The sequence below is a fragment of the Lathyrus oleraceus genome, chromosome 7 (assembly GCF_024323335.1).
Source record: "Lathyrus oleraceus cultivar Zhongwan6 chromosome 7, CAAS_Psat_ZW6_1.0, whole genome shotgun sequence".
Classification (NCBI taxonomy): Eukaryota; Viridiplantae; Streptophyta; class Magnoliopsida; order Fabales; family Fabaceae; genus Lathyrus; species Lathyrus oleraceus.
Genome location: NC_066585.1, coordinates 114,094,085 through 114,114,964, shown reverse-complemented (window position 1 = coordinate 114,114,964; position 20,880 = coordinate 114,094,085). Strand labels below are relative to the sequence as shown.

The window sequence follows — 20,880 nt, the reverse complement described above, 5'->3', positions numbered from 1 at the left end:
AATCAAACACATGAAGAAAGTGAACGGTAACGATGGAGAATAGAAATACCTTAAAGGTGACGGTAACGATGGAGAAGAAAGTGAACAGTGACGGTGGAAGAGGATAACGCAGTGAACGTGAACGGTGAGGGAGGGAGAACGAACGGAGACGATGACGGTGAGGGAGGGAGAACGAATGGAGGACGAGAGTAATCGCAGTAGAGAGTAATCGCAGTTGAGAGAAAACCCAGTTACGTAAATGAAATAGCTTATAGAGAGGGAAAATAAAGAGACATGCAGTATATGTTATAATTTTAATGTTTACTAAAGGGGACCTTAGATGGTGCTTTTTTAAAAAAAGCGCCCTCTAAAGAGGGCCTAAGAGGGCGCTTCTGAAAGCGCTCTCTAAGGCTTTTCAAAAGCGCCTTCTAAACTGGAAATGTACATGGACTTAGAGAGCGCTTTTTCAAAAGCGCCCTCTAAGGGTAACCTTAGAGGGCGCTTTCACAGAAGCGCCCTCTATTGTTGTCCCTCCATTTTTTTTTTGGCTTCACTTTAGAGGGCGCTTTGTTACAAAAGCGCCCTCTAAAGGGGGCCTAAGAGGGCGCTTCTAAAAGCGCTCTCTAAGGCTTTCCAAAAGCGCCTTATAAACTGGAAATGTACATGGAGATAGAGAGCGCTTTTTTAGAAGCGCCCTCTAAGGTTACCCTTAGAGGGCGCTTTCAATAAAGCGTCCTCTATTGGTGTCCCTCCATTTCCTCATTATTTTTTCGCTTCACTTTAGAGTGCGCTTTGTTACAAAAGCGTCCTCTAAAGTGCGCTGTCTATTCTAGTAGTATGCTCCTTATTTTTTCTCTTCACTTTAGAGTGCGCTTTTGTAATAAAGCGCCCTCTAAGGGGCGCTGTCTATTCAAGTTTTTGGCGTAGTGAGGTGAATACATTGCAGGTGTTGTGGTTGCATGTCAAGTTGTTTGGCTTCTGAATTTACTGCAAGATCTGAAGATCAAGGTAAACAAGCCTCTGAAGTTAATGATTGATAATAAGTTTACAATCAATCTTGCCAAGAACCCAATGCTGCATTGGAGAAGCAAGCATATTGAGACTAAGTATCATTTTTTGAGAAGTCGGATTCAAAATGGAGTGCTAGAAGTTATACACTGTGATTGCTACCCTAAACTACATTTGAATCTATAACAGAATCATAACACAAAACTGAGTCACCGGGGAATTGCTCCTCCTTCAAAAAAGCAGAAACTTCTAGAAACAACCTCCTTGAGATGTCAACAACTTCAATGGAAGCTAATTCACACCCGTTAAATACATTCGCTTCGTAGGATTGGAAACTCTTCTATTTAGACCCGAGAAATACAAAGGACGGATTTCTCCTAACTTTTTCTTCTCCCTCAATCGGATCTCCATTTAAGGATTTAAGTTACATTAGTTTCATTAATAAAACTCTAACTTTTTTTTCTTCTTCCTTAACTCTATTGTTAATAATATCTCCATCTAAAAATTAGTTTAAAATGTTTAAATATATTTATACATCTAACATCGTGATGGTACTCCAATTCAACAAATATATGATAAGGTTGGTAATTCATAGATAAACTCTAGCATCCCAAAACTTTATCTATTCAATATCCTAAAACCAACTTAAAAAATTAATACATTCTCTAGCCTATTATCTCTAATTTACCAAGAAGAAATTCTTTCCAATAAAACAACTTCAAAATTCAATATTCTCTAGTCTATTCTAACTTCCTTTTTCATTAAAATAGTCTTCAAAGTTCTCTAGTCTATTCTAACTTCTTTTTTTATAAAATAATCTAATGGTTTGGTTTTTACTTTTAACTTAAAAGTCAACAACAAATACCAAATTTACACACAAGATGTTGTTCATTAGTTTTAATTAGCATCTATACATTAACTCTAAACAAAATATTCTCATCTACACAAAAGGGAAAGAGGTTGATATGCATTATATACTATGAAATACCACTTGAGGTATATTTTGCAACTTAGCTCAATGTCCTTTTCACCCCATTAATAATCCTTTTCTGACCCCTCTCTCTCTTGTGCCCTACTTCATTCACTCATCATAATTCATTTTTGGTTAACTCTAAAGTTTTATTCCATCTTTGTCCTTCCATTTTGATTCTCTTCAAACACACACCACTAAAACAATGAGGATATATAGGGAAGAAAGTATTAAAAAATAATAAAATATTATAGAGATTTGCAGTTGAGTATATGTTGTTTCAGATGCATAAATAAACCAAAACCATCATAGAAGAAAAAGGTGGTTTTTCACTTTATAAATACCATTTCTTTGCTTTCTTTTTCTTATATCTCTTTGTTCTACAAAGTTGAAAAGAAGAGAGAGAATTTATATATTCTACTTCAAAGATTATAATCTGTGTAATTGTCCTTAATAAGGTTAGTGTTTGTTATTCAGCAAAATAATGAAACATTAGTTTCAAAACCTTTCTCAATGTTTTCCTTTTTTAAGTGTAAGAAATCAAACTTTTTTCACATGAAAACTATGAAAAAAATTTGTAGCTAAATAGCTATTGATTTAAAAGGGTGAAGAAGGGTTGTTCAAAGTTTTAATCTTTTTCCAAACTAGAATTAATTTAACAATCAATTTCTTTCCATGGTTTTTGTTAAGATATATAAAGACTTTTTGTCTGTGTGAAGAAAAGTGTGTTGATGATGTTTTACTTTACTTGATTCAGCTTGCAACTATGAGTTTTCCAAATGAATCCATGCCTGATTCTCCTCAGAGAAAGATTGGAAGGGGAAAGATTGAGATCAAGAGGATTGAAAACACAACAAATCGCCAAGTTACCTTCTGCAAACGTAGAAATGGCTTGCTTAAGAAGGCATATGAGTTATCTGTGCTTTGTGATGCAGAAGTTGCTCTTATAGTCTTTTCGACTCGTGGCCGTCTCTATGAATATGCAAATAACAGGTAATTAAGAAATTTTCAACCTTTTTGCGTTCTTTTTTGTTGTTGTTGTTTTTCTATTTGTTTGCAGTTTTTGATGAGTCAAGAAATGTCTTTGTTGCTTCTTTTTGGGAACATTTGAGTTCATATATAAAAGTTCATGTTAGTAGATCTTTTGAAGGAGTTAGTTAACTTCTTCTAAAGAGAGTAATCATTTTTGCGTTAATTTTTCCTCTTTGTATGTCTGTTTTCTGCAACCATGTTTCACTTGTGTTTGTTTCTTCTATTTTGGCCTCTTTTTTTTACAAAACTTCTATGAACTTTTCAAGTCCTTTCTCTCTATCTACCCTTTTTCTTTATGTCTATAAACAATTGTTCTTGGTTTGGTGACCATATAGATAGATCTGGTTGTTACTTGTTAGTAGCAAGTAGCAACAAGGTAAGAATTTTTGGAAGATTTGAAACAAGGATTGTGAGATCATTCATTCAACCCCTAATTTCCTCCTTCTTCATTTTGTTCTTAAACTTTTCATTTCTCTTTTTCCTCTTTCCCTTTCTATTATTCCCCTTAAGAAAAGCCTAAAGCAAGTGGAAAAAGCTATTTGTCAATGAGTATAAACTTGTAAAAAAAAATGGCAAGGGTTACTTAGGGTTTGTGTAAAGCCTAAAATTATAGTTCCTCATAGATTTTTGCAAGAAAGTTCTCTTTTTTAATTCATCACAATAAAATCTGATTAGGAATACCAACACCCATATAAAGATTTTCAATTCTGAATTTGAACAAAGGTTTTTTTCCCCAAATCTCTTTCATCCATGTGCAGGATCTTATCTTGGATAAAGCAATAACCCTAAAAATTAGGGTTTTGTTGGCTTCTCGAATTTTTAGATGGGTAAGAACTAATCAAGAGGATAACTGATGAAGAAAAGAAATAAACTTTCTGAAATAATATTCAAAAGGGTATTGAAATCTGATACTAGCTTCTGGTTAGGGCTTAAATGAGTCACTTATCTAGTCTCTATGGTTTCTATTTTGTCTTGGTTGAAAGAATCTAATTAGTCATGTCACAAGTGAATTTTCTTAAAGTTGATCTTCTATAGCTGTTTAATTAATCAATCTCTTTAGGGTAAACAAAACTAAAAATTCATTCTTTTACATAGCTTTTAACTAATCATTCTCTTTAGGGTAAAAAAACTAAAAGTTCATTCTTTTACATAGTTAGAAAACAACAAAAGATGAAGTAATGAAGAGGGTAGTTACTAGTTATCATAATTTCACAGTTGTTGTGTTGGGGATGCAAGATTTGAATTTGCACAAGATCTTTCACACAATAGATCAAATCTGTGAAAGTTATAGACTGAGGAAGAAAAAGGAAAGGGTTTTCTTTCTAAGCTCAATGAATGATGTAAATGGAGGCAGAGACAACGTACGACAATTTGTGACAGCCAATGAAATTGTTATGATCATTTTTGTCTTCTTCCATGTTACACCAAGCGTACAACTGTTCTTACTGCCACATCTATTGCAGTGTCAATTCAACGGCTGTGATTTAACTCAGACTGAAAAAAACTAGTACTTTTATAATATTTTAATAAGCTTTGGATTGAATCAAGGTGGTTAATAAAGTGTAGTTAAGAGTATTATCCACTGTGTTTTAGATGGTTGTTTCATAGGGTAGAGAAAATAATTAAAAAAAGGTCTAAAAATGGTTGAACCAATCATATTTAGGAACCTGTGCCAGCGTGGCAGGAACAACCAATCAGTAGCTCGAGGAAATTAAGGTATCAGAGATTGAATATACTGAAAATGGAAAAAGTTTTTTTTCCTTTCTTTTTATCACATTACATATCCAATCAACTTGATTAAACATCATATCAACTTTGAGGACAAGGTTTGAGTCTGAGGAATGAGATCTTTTGATGTGTAGTTTTTCAAGATTGTGCTTTAAGGTTCAGCTGGATGATTTGACCATAGATTATATGATTAAATTCAGATTAATTTATTACTTTTTGTTTCTTGCTTTTTAATATGATTTGTAAATGATAGTGTATATGATGATTTTCAGTGTGAAAGCTTCTATTGAGAGGTATAAGAAAGCATGTTCTGATACTTCTGGTGCTAAATCAGCTTCTGAGACTAATGCTCAGGTATTCATCTAGCAAAAAATGGAAATTTTATATGTAATATAATGATTAATGAAACATGATTGTATAATCTCAGTATTATCAGCAAGAAGCTGCGAAACTGCGAGTGCAAATCAGTAATTTGCAGAATCATAACAGGCGAGTCGAATTAGTCTCTCGTAGTTTTACATTATTTTAAATGTTTGAAATTGGCGATGAAAATATTTTAAGAGTGCAGGCAAATGATGGGTGAAGCTTTGAGCAATATGAACGGTAAGGAACTCAGAAACCTCGAGAGTAAATTAGAAAAAGGAATTAGCCGAATTCGCTCCAAGAAGGTACTTATAATTAATCACATGATTCTTAAAAATCTATAATCCTTTTGATAAATACTAATCTCCTTTGTTTGTGCTACATCAGAATGAAATGCTATTTGCAGAAATTGAGTACATGCAGAAAAGGGTAATTATTTTCCTTGTATTCACCTTTTAATCAATTTTCCTTTGTCTATGTCAGTGTTAGTTGGTTAGTACTCATTGGAATGGAAGCATGTCTTACCAAAAGAAAGTTGTTTGATAAATTAATTAGCTTCGAATTCGAAGATATATATTATTTGATAAGAAACAAGATTTGTATAAGATAACTAAAATGTACATACATATATATACAGGAGATAGAGTTGCATAATAGCAATCAGGCTCTTAGAGCAAAGGTTTGTGGTTATTTCTCTGTCTGTCCTATACGAAAAGTTTTTGAGTCGTCGTTTCGATTAATAATTCTAACCTTTTATTTTTTATTTTTGGATGAGTATCTAGATCTCAGAAAATGATCAGAGGAACAACCATAATGTTAATGTGTTGCATGGAGGCACAAACTTCGAATGCATCCAACCTCAGCAGCAATTCGACTCTCGCAGTTACTTCCAAGTGAATGAATTACAACCTAATAATCAGTATGCCAGGCAGGACCAGATGTCTCTTCAATTTGTGTAAGCATTTGATTAAATCGTCAAATCGTTTATTAATCATCAACGTACCTGAATCCGCGAACACTTGACTCGATGTATTCTTGTGCAGCTGATGTGTTTGCGGTTGAGAAGGGCAAAGAGTTCGAGTTTCTGGTATTTGAATCTTGACAATCTTATGATAGCGTATGCGTGAAGAAACTATAAGAAAGACTCTGAGGAGGGAATTTATTTAAGTACTTCCTTTCAATACTATGTAGTGGCTTTATGGAATTTCATAAGCGCTTATCCATGTATCTATTATGAAAGCTTCTATGGTCTGTTTAGAATGTGTATTAAGACACTAAGTATGGAGATTACACATTAATTAATTGGCATGTTTGTCAAATTGTACTTTCCATATCGCGGTAAGATCAATCACACAACTGATTATTTTCACCTGAACTTTACTTTTTTTAGTAGATTTTACTAATGATTTTTTTCTTATTATAACATTCATGTTTAATAATTATAGTAAATGATGGTTCACTTTTAGGTTTTTATTGAAAAGTCCATATTAGATGGATTATTATTTTCAATAAATAATGTATGAGTGTTTAGGTATGAAAACATTATATTAAAAAATAATAGCACATATACAAATACTACATAGGTTTTAAGAAACAGACCCATAAAAAAGTATGAATACCACACAATACACTAGATTTTTCATGTGGTAGTTTGTGGCATCCATTACACCATATACAAGTGTATTTTCGGAATATTCCAAATATGGATTTTGGATTAATTTTAGATAAAATGAGAGTGACTTATTTACAAAGTACTAAATATGTATATACGTTTTTAAAATTAAGAGATATTTTTTTTATTTTTCATAGTGGTGAAAAATCAAATTTAGTGTATTTGATTGCTTTTTACACCTTAGGCATTATTTTTCAACCTAATGAAAAATCAAAATTATCTTTAAAATTCTGAAATGCATCTTCAGATACATTTCAAATACACTAAATTCATATGTAAATAAGTCACACTTTTATTTTGTAAAAAAAAGTCTAAAAATATATTTTTAGAATAATTTAAAAGTATATTTCTGTAAAATTTGAACCTCTTTTATACCTGTTGCTTTACTGCTATTGTTTCATATTATGTGTTCGCTTTTATATAACCATGTTTACTTTGATGTTATCAATTATCTAATCATTAAAATATAATACTATCATTAACCCTTAATTACCCTTACGTGTTAATTTTATTTACACACAAGCAAGGACAAATAGGCTAATGTTTAATCATCACTTTTTCTCATTTTTCTTGCAATACTAACACGTCATGTGTACGTCAAATTTCCCTCCTTTTCAAAAGATTCAGATTCAATATTATATTTCTCACTTGTCTAACTCTCTGCTTTTATCTGTATCCTTCTAAACCATCATCACCAACCACATATTACATCTCTCTCTCTCTCTCTCTCTCTCTCTCTCTCTCTCTCTCTCTCTCTCTCTCTCTCTCTCTCTCTCTCAAACCTTTCTTCCTATAACTGAATGTTGATGCTTCATCCTGCGAAATCTTTCTTCATCGTCTTTCATGAAAATGGTGTTGGGGGAGTTTTTTCACCAGGGAGCATTGAACATTGTGGGTAGAGCAACACCTTTGTGAGATACACACTACATATTCACCCAAAATCTTAAGGTGATAAGTGGGTGGGTTCTCTCACCTATAAATGATCAAGTCTCCATATTTTCAACCAATGTGGGACTATTATTCACACTACTCACACTCGATACATTCTCAATGCTCCCCCTCTAGTGTGAGTCCACAATGATCCCCCTCAAGTGAAAGTTCTTCTTACTTCCACAAACTCTTGTACTACACGGATCGTTCCTTATTCACCACACTGGCGCCATTGACACTCTTCAACAGAACATTTCTTATTCGCCACACTGGCGTCGTTGACTTTCGATACAAGTAAGTCGGTCCCGTTCTGAAACCAAAGGCTCGTGATACCATTGTTGGAGGAGTTTTTTTCACTAGGGAGCATTGAACATTGTGGGTAGAGCAACACCTTTGTGAGAGACACACCGCATATTAACCCAAAACCTTAAGATGATAAGTGAGTGTGTTCCCTCACTTATAAATGCTCAAGTCTCCATATTTCCAAACAATGTGGGACTATTATCCATATTACTCACACTTGATACATTCTCAACAAATGGGCGAGTTTTGTTTGTCGTGATTTTCAGGTATTCCAACCGTCGTTGGCTCAAATCTCATTTTATTTCTCCAACACTTAAGGTACTTGCTTTAAATCTCATCCTACTGCTCAAACACTTAAGCCAACAACCACAAACTTGCATAACTTGTGTTTGCTTCCACAAAGACATGAATAGGTTTGAATGATTTTTGTTGCCCGAAGTTTGAAAATGAAATTAAAATTGTGTTGTAACTATGTTTCTCATTTTAATTATGTTTTACAATGAGATTTCATTTGTTTTGACAATGTATGTTACCTTTTCCACTGTGTTTCTATTTTTGTGTGTTTTATAAATACATGACAAATTGTGTTGTAACTGTGTTTCTTATTTTACTTGTTTTTTACACTGATGTTTCATTTCTTTTGACAACGTTAGTTACCTTTTCCATTGTGTTTCTATTTTTGTGCGTTTCATAAAGACATGACAAATATTCATCTTTTATAACTTGACTTTGCTTTCACAAAAACACGAATACCTTGTAATGTTTTTGTCAATGAGATAGTTAGATTTGTGTTGTGATTGTATTTCTCGGTTTAGTTGTTTTTGACATTGAGGTTATATTTGATTTGACAAAGTTCTTTACACATTCAATTATATGTGTGTTTTTGCTATTGTTTCATGTGTTATCACAATGGTCTCTACCTATTCAAGTGTATTTGTTTTTTCCTTTAATGAACTGGTGTTTTTATTATTGTAACTGTTGAAGTATATGTTATCAATGTGTTACTTAACTATTTCAAGTTTAAATGTCAATGCCTCCAATATTTGTGAATGACTTGGAGTTAGGAAACCAAGTTTGGAAAATGGTTGTCTTAATTGTTGATTTGTGGACTGTGAAGGAAAGGAATGGCCAGTTGTCAACAATGGTGGAGATCGTGTAACAGAATAACAGAAAAATTGTTAAGGGATGAAGAAGAAGCATTGTAAAGAAACTTTTCTTGTGTATCATTGATAAAAAAGGAAAAGATTACAAGATAAGAGTTTATATACAAACACTAAGAGGCCCAATAAGAAGTAGCCAACTGTACAATATATTATCCTATAGTAAAAAGAATAAAAGAATAATATAAGTTATTCTAATATGCCCCCTCAAGTTGGACTATGCAAGCTGCTGAGTCCTAAATTGTGCATAAATGATGAAAAGGCTGGATAGTGCAGCGGTTTGGTGAAAACATCTGCCAATTGAGCTGCAGAGGAAATAGGAAGCAAGTGAATAAGTCTTGATTTAATCTTTTCTCTTACAACATGACAGTCCAACTCAATATGTTTGCTTCTTTCATGGAAAGCAGGATTATGAGCTAGATAGATAACAGATTTGCTATCACAATAAACGGCTGCTGGTTGAGAAAAACTAATGTTGAAGTCATTGAACAAGTAATGTAACCATTGAATCTCACAAGTAAGAGAAGCTAAAGCTCTGTACTCGGCCTCAGTAGAGGATCTGGATACTGTGTTTTGTTTCTTGGACTTCCAGCAAAGAAGAGAAGAGCCAAGAATCACACAAAAACCAGTAACAGATTTCCTTGTGGTGGGACACCTGTCCCAGTCAGAATCAGCAAAAGCACACAATTTAAGAGTGCTGGAAACTGAGAATAGGATGCCTTTAGCCGGAGAAGACTTAGGGAATTTCAACACCTTAGTAGCAGCCTGATAATGAGAATCATGAGGTTTAGAAACGTATTGACTCAGATGTTGCACAGCAAATGAGATATCTGGTCTAGTGTTGGTCAAGTAGATCAATCTTCCAATGAGTCTTCTATACGGGGTGGGATCAGCTAGAGGAGCACCATCAGTGGGAGAAAGCTTGAGGTTCGGATCAAAAGGAACAGAGGATGGTTTGGCTGCAAGAAAACCTGTGCCCTCTGTCATACCCCAAAATTCGCTCGTTAATCTTGCAATACATTTTTCAAGGCACTCCAACTCATTTTTCAAGGGATTGATCTTAAGGGAACAAAGACCCAGCACACAGGTGGCCAAATCCAGAAAATGGCTTAAAATGGCTTGCTCGCTAGGCGAGCAAAATCATTCGCCTAGCGAATCCTTCGCTGCACCACTCGCCTAGCGAAGCTTGCGAATACCAGAATTTTTGGGCTTCATTCTGAGCCCATCAGGTCACAAAAAATCATTATAAATAGCAGAGCTTCATTCACAAACGGGACACAGAAACGGACGAACAGAAACCCTAGCAAGGAAACCCTAACAGAAGCAACACAGCAAACCTTGGAGGCTAACCCAGAGAATTCAGAGCAACCCTCAAGGAAACCCTGAAGAAAACTCATCTGCACCAAGGTTACCTCCGCCCAACTCAATCCGGCGCCAACCCTAAGAGTGACTTGCCAATTCAAGGTTGCAATTCAATTGCAAACAGGTTTGCATTACTATTACCGCTTTATGTTCTTAATTTACATGTGATATCATAATTGAGTTCATAAATATATTTGAGGTTTTGCCTGTGAATTTAAATATACCTGAATATCTTAAATGTTTACTCATATAATTTCTGTAATGGATGCCATATGGTTTGAAGCTTGCTGAAATCGTACCGTTCTAAAATTCAAAACCCGCAGCCGTTCGCTAGCACATCACTAAGCGAACATGTAGCGAGTGTTCGCCAAGCCCTCGCTAGGCGAGGCAGCAGCGAGCATGACAGTCGCTGATTTTTCCGTTCTGATTTTTGCTTATCTGACATGTTTTATTATAACCATGCATTGTTTACCTGACACTATTTCTGTTATGATGCCTTTTGTTTGGTGCAACTCTCGATTGCACCCTGATTTGGTATTCTGACCTGTTTGCTGAATTTTGTAAGGGTTCACATATTCCCGGAAAAAGTAGCTTGCTAGGTATTCCACTTTATTTGTGGGATACCCTTGTGGAGATTCATCCTAATTACCTAATTAATTTTAATGTGGAGATTCATCCTAACTACCTAATTAATTTTAATGTGGAGATTCATCCTAACTACCTAGTTGATTATAAAATATTGCCTTTGAATATGTGATCTTGGACCTCTCTTTGTTGCCTTACTGTATTACGGTATTACGGTATTATGGTCATGTCCCGCGAATGTGAGGATACATTTAGCAAAGACCCTTCGATTAAATCATCATGTCCCTATAAAATAAATCATCGTCCCTCGGATGTTGCCTACGAATATATGATTTTATCCCTCGATGACCCGTCGTTGTAGCCTACGGTTAAATGATGATCGCCCCTTCGAATGCTAAAGTATCCTTACAAATGTTGCCTTCAATGACCAATCGATGACCCTACGATGTCCCTTTTACATCCAAAGGATAAAACTACTTACTTCTCAATAGTAAGGACAGTTTTACCCTCATAAGGATAGGAAATACCCATAAAGACCTTGGGTAGGTATAACTCTTAATTGCTGACTCACGACCTAAAAACATTTTCCATACATCACACTTTGCGAAACATCTATTAGAAAATCACCACTTGGTATACATTCGTGCTAGAATCATTGCCAAGTTACATTTTTCTAAACAGCTTTCAAAATTAAACGAGGTGAATACTTTGTATACATTCATAGAAGAATCATTACAAAGTTAAACTCTCTTTTCAAAACATTTTTCTGAGCAGTTCACAATTACTTTTTCAGACAAGAAAAACATAAGTGATTAAGCAATTAAGAGCCCATGGATAACCATGGATACAAAGGGTGCTAACCCCTTCCCTTTGTATAATGTACCTCCCGAACCCAAAATCTAATTAAGGTCTTTCCTGTTCTTTTCCTCCTTTCCTTATGGGATAAAAGAAAAGTCGGTGGCGACTCTTGCTATCCGCGACATTTGCTTTCCAAAGCAAAAACACAAAAGTCCAGTTCACCGTATGACAGAACTGGCGACTCCAATGGGGACTCAGAGAGAGGTTACCTTAAAAAAAATAAAAAAAAATCACTTATTTGAATTGTCTGATTTACTTTTAAGGGATTGCTTGGGTATTTTATGCTTGAGTGAAAGATCCTACACCCGGATCTAGTGTACCTTAGGTAAGTAGCAATAGATCATCACGACTATCCGGCGTATACTGGAATGGTTAAAATGATGGCTACGGTTAATGTGACACTTTGGATGTCCTGATGTTCCTCATGTTTACTTGAGGAGAAATTTGGCGTCTGCGTGGTGTCATCAAAGCATTAACCAGACCTTTAGAACCCTAATTAACTCATCTTGGCCATTAGAAAGTAGTGAGATAACTGACTTCGGTTCCGACTGGGGTTGGTTGAGACTCGATACTACACTCTTTGAGATTGGACTTTAGGGAAGCTTTGGTCAACCACTTGGTGTTGCACTGAAGTGGACTTAAAGGAAGGTCAATGATTGGAGATCCTTTTAGAACCCGATTACTATTCTAGGACAGGTTGAACCAACCAAACTTCAGTGGGGAGGGTACTTACCTATGGGACTCATGCAAGCCTTAAAACTTAGGGATGATTGTTGTGTGACTTTTTTGTGTTTGTTACTTACATAACATCATAACATCATAACATCATGACATCATGACATCATGGCATTGTACTAACCATTTCAAGGACTTAGGGATTTGACTTTGCTCTGTTTAACAGGGCCATGGCTTCCAGGAAAACTATCCGGATTAATTTCGTAGTGACCTCTCCTCAACTAAAGAATTTAGTGTCAAAACTTCCTGATCAGGCTTAATTCATCAAGAAACATGGTTATCTCCTCAATTTAGTTACCACCGGTTTCAAGGAAGATATGATGAGAGTTTTATTCTAGTTCTTCGACCCCAAACATCATTGCTTCACCTTCCCGGACTATCAGTTGGTGCCCACGTTAGAAGAATTCTCCTGGCTGCTTGGGATACCTATCCTTGATGAAACACCTTTCAGTGGTTTAGAGAAGATTCCGAAGTCTGAAGAAGTTGTCGCGGCTTTACACATGACAAAGTCCGACATTGAAACTAATTGGGTAACAAGAAGTGGAGTCAAGGGTTTACTTGCCAAATTTCTGATAAATAAGGCCCGAGAATTCTTAAAAGTTATGGATGTCCATGCTTTCGAAGATGTCCTAGCATTACTAATCTATGGTTTGGTGTTATTCCCTAATCCAGACCAATTCATAGACATGAATGCTATTAAGATATTTCTCACTCATAACCCTGTGCCTACCTTGCTTGGAGACATTTTGCATTCCCTTCACACCCGTACTATGAAGAGGCAAGGGACTCTCATGTGCTGCGTACCTTTATTGTCTAGGTGGTTTATTTCGCACCTTCCTCAATCAGTCTTGAAGAACAAGCAGAATTTGAAATGGTCTCAAAGGATAATGTCGCTCTCCCATTCAGACATTCGTTGGTGTCCTCGTCTCAAAGACAATGTTATCATCATTGACCGTTGTGGAGAGTTCCCTAACGTACCACTCCTAGGAATAAGGGGAGGTATTACTGATAATCCTGCTTTAGCCCTACGTCAGTTCGGTTGTGCTCGAAGAGATGGTCCACATGAAATAGTTATCCAAGGGACTGTGTTTGACTATGACAACGATTCTCAAGGTCTCCGTCAAAGGTTTGTACGAGCTTGGGGCATGGTGAAAAGAAGTACTTTAGGACAGAAAAACTCTATTCCTATGGAACCTTATCTCAGATGGGTACGCGCAAGAGCTCGTGAACTTGTCATGCCATATCTTGCAGTCGGACCATTGATTGTTGAACCAGGAGTTGAAGGAGGTACTCCTCAGATCATTCCTTATCCAGATATGCCTACCGATGTTGAAGAATTGAAGAGATCCTGGATCCAGTTGAGAGAGGAAAGGGATACTTTTGAAGCCCAGTTCTGTGCTGAAAGGAAGAAAGTGTTAGAACTTACCAGCCAGCTTAATGAGGAACGAAGACTCAGTGCATATCTTCGCCCAAAAAGAAGCCGTCCCTGGGAGACTTGAGCTTTCATTGTATTTTATTATTTTGTTGTAATGAACATTGATTAAAGAAATTATTAATAAAAGTTCCTCTCTTTTTGGTGGTTTACGCAAAGTTAAATTCCAAAAGTCCTTGAAAACATTTCATACATTGCATAGCATAACATAACATTGCATAACAGGTATTCTAAAAGATCAATGTTCTTACGGTCTTCATTGCAAACAGAAAAATGGCTCTCGAACAAACTGTCAAAGATCTCCAGGCTCAAAATGCTCAATTCCAGGAGATGATCCTGAGCTTATCCAAGGGACAGGAGGAGCTGAAGGCTCTCTTGCTCGAGCAGAAGAAAGACAAGAAAGCTGTGAGTTACATCAACCCAGGAAGAAGGCTTAAAGGACAGGCCGCAGGAGCCAAGATTAGAATTCCGAAGGATCAAGAAGAGGAGACAGAAAATGATTCAGGAGAGGAGAATGTTGATCTCTTCAACCCTGAGGACGACGATGAAGATTATGAGAATGAACAGTACTCTCCAAGAGATGGCAAGTACAAGTTGCTGGAAGAACGTATGTTAGCTATGGAAGGTCAGAAGGCGCCCGGTTTGGATTTTGAAGGCTTAGGTCTGGTCTCTGATGTGGTCATTCCTCGCAAATTCAAGATCCCCACTTTCACTAAGTACGATGGTGCGTCTTGTCCTCAGATGCATCTGAGAGCTTATGTGAGAAAGATTCAGCCGTATACCACTGATAGGAAGCTATGGATCCATTTCTTCCAAGAGAGTCTGGCTGGCACACAGTTGGAATGGTACTACCAGCTCGAAAGCTCTAACATCCGCACCTGGACTGATTTAGCGACAGCTTTCTAGAAGCACTACCAGTATAATTCTGAATTGGCACCTACTCGGCTACAGTTGCAGAATATGACTATGGGATCTAAAGAAGGCTTCAAAGAATATGCTAAAAAATGGAGAGATTTGGCTGGCAGAGTCAAACCCCCTATGACTGATCGAGAATTAGTAGACATGTTCATGAGTACACTGACGGGCCCATTCTACAGCCATCTACTGGGAAGTTCTTCATCGGGTTTCACTGAACTTATATTGACAGGTGAACATGTTGAAAGCGACATTCGAAGTGGAAAGATACAGGCGGCTACCTCTGCAAGCACCAAAAGGTCCTATCAGGGGAGGAACGAATCAAATGCTGTGTACGGTCAAAGGGGTCGTAGCAAGAAAAATCGTGACCATACCATTGGAGCAGTTACGATTGCAGCACCGCCATCTCAAAACTTCCAGCACAGGCAAGACAGGCCAAGAAGGCAGTTTACCAAGATCAATATGACTTTAGCACAGGCACTGCAGGGTATGCTAAAAGCAAAGTTGATTACCCTCAGAGATCCTCCTACGAATCCCAACACTACTTCTCCTCGTTATAATCCCAATGCTAGGTGTGCATATCACTCTGATAGCCCCGGGCATGATACAAACGATTGTTGGTTGTTGAAGAATAAGATTCAGGATATGATTGAGGCTGGAGAAATTGAATTTGATCCTCCAGAGACTCCTAATGTCATCACTGCACCTATGCCTAACCATGACAAGACTGTTAATGTTGTGGATGACAATTCTCACATTTCTAATGTAGCTGATTTAACATCTCCTCTCCTGACCATCAAGAAGAATTTATTGCAAACTGGTTTATTTCCAGGTTGTACTGAAAATTGCGATCTCTGTATACTCCGACCCAATGATTGCTTGAAATTGAGGAAGGGTATTCAACGGCTGATGGATGATCATACAATTCTCTTTGAAAGGATTCCTAAGGTGGAAAACCCTGTTGAAGAAATATCTGTGATTGCTAGGTCCAAGGTTCCAGTGAAGATTACCGCTACCAGGGCGCCTGTGAAGATTACTGCTGAGCCCAAGGTAGCTCCCCTAATCATTACTGCACCTGGCCCAGTACCGTATTCCTCGAGCAAAGCCATTTCGTGGAATTATGGAGGTGATGTTTACATCCATGGCGTAAAGCAAGTTGATAATTCTGCTAATGACGTTGACATTGTTGGGACTAGTAAAATTACTCGAAGTGGAAGGACCTTCTCTCTAGAAATCTCACCTCCCGCCCCTGAAACTCGAGGAAAGGAACCAGTAATCAATACTTCTCAGTCAAGGACACCAGTCGAAGTTATTACCGAAGATGTTGCCAAACAAGAAATGGAAGAAGTGCTGAAAATCATCCGCAAGAGTGATTTTGATGTGGTAGAACAGTTAGGGCATACTCCGTCTAAGATCTCGATGTTATCCTTGTTGTTATCTTCTGAATCTCATGCCAATGCATTGATAAAATTCTTGAAGACCGCTCATGTACCTCAGGAGACATCTGTCGATCAGTTCGAAAATTATGTTGCTCACTTGGCTGTTGACAATGGCCTAGGCTTTTCTGATGCCGACCTGACACCAGCAGGAAAGAATCACAATAAAGCTCTGCATATCTCCATTGAGTGTAAGGGGATCACCTTGTCTCATGTGTTGATCGATAATGGTTCTTCTTTAAACGTGCTACCGAAAGTTGTGCTCGATAAACTTGACTGTAAAAGCATTGAACTGAAACCTAGTGACGTTGTGGTGCGTGCTTACGATGGTGCGAAGAGCGTTGTCCACGGCGAAGTGGTTCTCCCTATCAAGATAGGACCTCAAGTCTTCAACACTATCTTTCACGTAATGAACATTCGTCCTACCTATTCCTGCTTGCTGGGATGCCCTTGGATTCATGGGGCAAGTGTTGTAGCTTTGTATCTCCATCAAAAGCTGAGGTATCCAATAGAGGGTAAGATCGTCACTGTGTGTGGGGAAGAAGAATATATTGTTAGTAGTGTGCATACCTTCAGATACGTCGAGATGGATGGTGAATTCTTTGAGACTCCGTCTCAGTCATTTGAAGTAGTTCCTCCGACTAATCCTGTCCTTAAGCCAACTTCCTGTGTGCCCAAGGTTATTCGTGCTCCTCCTGCTATGATTTCTCTGAAAGATGCTCAAGCCGTGGTTGAAGATGGTGGTCGTACTGGCTGGGGTCAACTGATCGATGTACCGTACAAGTCTGATAGATTCGGTCTGGGATTTAGCTCTGAGAAGGTAGTCAAGAATCAGATTAATGCTGTAGAAGATGCTGACAGCGATTGGGACCTGGATAGCTGGATTTTCCCAACGATTGGTGACGGACTCAATAATTGGAAGGCTGAAGACACTATCTCGATTTCCTTTAGTCAGGAGTAATTGTCATTGTCTATTTTAGTGTTGCAAATTTTTAATTTTTACAATTGAACTTCTTAAAGCATTGTGTCTATGCCCGGGGCACAATAGCTAATTTGTTAAAGGTTTTGTCATTTTCATAAGCATATTCACATTCAATAAATCAATGGACTTTTTGCATTCAAATATTGCGCTCTTTATATTTCCTGTCATCTTCCAAACAAGCTATGTTTTCTTACACACACTCACGTAACAAATTGCAGATCCATACCCACTCTGGATCCTGTTGATAATAGTTCTACTACTGTTCATTATGACTTTGAAAATCTGATCTACCAAGCCGAGGATGGAAGTGAGGAAGATTGTGAAGTACCTGGAGAACTTGTCAGACTGTTACTGCAAGAAGAAAGGACTATACAGCCACACGAGGAGTCAGTTGAAACTATAAATCTGGGTACCGAAGTAGACAAGAAAGAAGTCAAAATAGGAGCAGTCTTGGAAAATAGTGTCAAAGGAAGATTGATTCAGATGTTACATGACTATGTAGAGATTTTTGCTTGGTCTTATGAAGACATGCCAGGACTGGATACTGATATAGTAGTGCATCGGTTGCCAATGAAGGAAGACCGTCGTCCTGTTAAGCAAAAGGTTCGTCGCATGCGTCCTGAAATGTCTGAGAAAATCAAAGCTGAGGTTATGAAACAATTTGATGCAGGTTTTCTGGCTGTTACTTCTTACCCTCAATGGGTTGCTAATGTGGTACCAGTGCCAAAGAAGGATGGTAAGGTGCGAATGTGTGTAGATTACAGAGATTTGAATAAAGCGAGTCCCAAGGATGACTTTCCACTTCTGCACATCGATGTTCTGGTAGATAACACCGCTCAACACAAGGTATTCTCATTCATGGACGGATTCTCAGGTTATAACCAGATTAAGATGGCACCTGAGGACATGGAGAAAACTACGTTTGTGACGCAATGGGGCACTTTCTGTTATAAAGTAATGTCATTCGGTTTAAAGAACGCAGGGGCAACGTACCAGCGTGCTATGGTTGTTTTGTTCTATGATATGATCCATCATGAAATTGAGGTATATGTGGATGACATAATAGCCAGATCTCATACTGAAGAAGAACATCTCGATCATTTATACAAACTGTTTGAGAGGTTGAAGAAATACAAGTTGAGATTGAACCCGAACAAATGCACCTTTGGAGTAAGATCTGGTAAACTCTTGGGCTTTATTGTCAGTGGTAAAGGAATTGAGGTTGACCCGGCTAAGGTGAGAGCTATTCGAGAAATGCCAGTTCCCCGTACAGATAAAGAAGTCAGAGGTTTCTTGGGACGCTTGAATTACATTGCCCGATTTATCTCCCATTTGACTGCTACCTGCAAACCCATCTTCAAATTACTGAGGAAAAATCAAGAGATGGTATGGAATGATGAATGTCAAGAAGCTTTTGACAAAATCAAGAAGTATCTCCAAGAACCTCCAATTCTGATGCCACCCGTTGAAGGAATACCTCTAATCATGTATTTGACCGTGTTAGAAAATTCAATGGGGTGTGTGTTGGGGCAATATGACGAGTCTGGTCGAAAAGAGCATGCCATATACTACCTTAGCAAAAAGTTTACCGACTGTGAAACAAGATACTCATTGCTCGAGAAAACTTGTTGTGCTTTGGCTTGGGCTGCTCGCCGACTAAGACAGTATATGTTGAATCACACCACTTTATTGATTTCTAAGATGGATCCTATCAAATATATATTTGAGAAACCTGCCCTCTCCGGAAGAATAGCAAGATGGCAGATGATTTTAACAGAGTATGATATCCAGTATACTACCCAGAAAGCAATCAAAGGAAGCGTGTTAGCTGATCATTTGGCTCATCAAGCGGTGGATGATTACCAATCTATGAATTTTGAGTTCCCAGATGAGGATGTCATGTTTGTCACTGATTATGAAGAACCTGGACCGGATGAAGGACCCGAACTGGGATCTCGATGGACTATGGTTTTTGATGGATCTTCTAATGCATTGGGCAATGGGGTTGGTGTCGTAATTATTTCTCCCAGGGGTTGCCATACGCCTTTCACTGCTAGACTATGTTTTGATTGTACCAATAATATGGCTGAGTATGAAGCATGTATTTTGGGACTCAGAGCTGCTATAGACCTAAGAATCAAGTTTTTGAGTGTGTACGGAGACTCAGCATTAGTAATCAGTCAGATCAAAGGAGAATGGGACACTAAACATCCGAATCTCATCCCTTATCGAGAGCAGGTGTTGACATTAATCCCATACTTTGAAGAGATTACATTTGAACATATTCCACGAGAAGAGAATCAGTTGGCAGACGCATTGGCTACCATGTCATCTATGTTCAGAGTCAGATGGGGCAATGAAGCTCCCATGATCACCGTTGAACGATTAGATGAACTAGCATATTGTTATGAACTTAATGCTGATGAAGTAGAAGAGAAACCTTGGTTCCACGAAGTAAAAAGATATTTAGAAACTCAGGAATACCCTGAAGGGGCATCCATCAATGACAGAAAATTTCTGAGGAAGTTCTCCGCTAAATTCTTTTTGAGTAATGGAGTGTTATACAAACGTAATCATGATTCGACTTTGCTGCGCTGTGCGGATAAAAAGGAAGCAGAAAAGATTATGGAAGACATGCATGATGGTATTTTTGGGACTCATTCTAGTGGACATACGATGGCCAAGAAGATTCTGAGATCAGGGTATTATTGGTCTACCATGGAAGCTGATTGCCACCATCACTCCAGAACCTGTCACAAGTGCCAGATCTATGCGGATAAAGTACATGTGCCTCCTGCTCCGTTAAACGTGTTGACAGCCCCTTGGCCCTTTGCAATGTGGGGCATTGATATGATTGGAGAGATTAAACCTACTGCTTCTAACGGACATCATTTCATTCTTGTTGCTATTAATTACTTTACAAAGTGGGTAGAAGCAGCCTCATTTGCTTCTGTTACCAAGAATGTGGTGGCACGGTTCATCAAGAATAGTCTTATTTGTCGATATGGCATCCCTGAAAGAGTTATCACGGACAATGGCACCAATTTGAACAACAAGATGATTACTGAACTCTGCACGCAGTTCAAAATAAAACACCATAACTCTTCTCCGTACCGGCCAAAGATGAACGGCACCGTGGAGGCTGCTAATAAGAATATCAAGAAGATCATACAAAAGATGACAGTAACGTACAAAGACTGGCATGAGATGTTACCGTTTGCTCTCCATGGTTATCGCACTTCAGTGCGCACTTCGACAGGGGCAACTCCGTTCTCTTTAGTCTACGGAATGGAAGCCGTTTTACCGGTGGAAGTTCAGATTCCCTCTCTAAGAATCATGAAAGAGGCGGGCTTAGATGAAGATGAATGGATCCAGACTCGACTCGATCAGATAAATTTGATTGATGAAAAGAGACTTGCGGCTGTTTGTC

General features: G+C 37.7%; 1 protein-coding gene across 3 annotated transcripts; it reads left to right on the top strand.

Moving 5' to 3' along the window:
* The first annotated feature begins 2,042 nt into the window (after positions 1-2,042).
* On the top strand, positions 2,043-6,412 carry LOC127105070 (floral homeotic protein AGAMOUS). 3 transcript variants are annotated; one of them, XM_051042237.1, is made up of 9 exons: positions 2,266-2,415; positions 2,715-2,950; positions 4,990-5,071; positions 5,145-5,206; positions 5,286-5,385; positions 5,468-5,509; positions 5,718-5,759; positions 5,863-6,035; positions 6,124-6,412. In XM_051042237.1, the coding sequence occupies exons 2-9, from the start codon at positions 2,724-2,726 to the stop codon at positions 6,125-6,127; spliced, it is 732 nt and encodes a 243-aa protein (XP_050898194.1). In that variant the 5' UTR covers positions 2,266-2,415; positions 2,715-2,723; the 3' UTR covers positions 6,128-6,412. The 3 variants fall into 3 exon arrangements, with proteins under 3 accessions (XP_050898195.1, XP_050898196.1, XP_050898194.1); XM_051042238.1 differs by lacking the exon at positions 6,124-6,412 and having other exon boundaries at positions 2,043-2,278; positions 5,863-6,039; XM_051042239.1 differs by lacking the exon at positions 5,718-5,759 and having other exon boundaries at positions 2,050-2,278.
* The last annotated feature ends 14,468 nt before the right edge of the window (positions 6,413-20,880 follow it).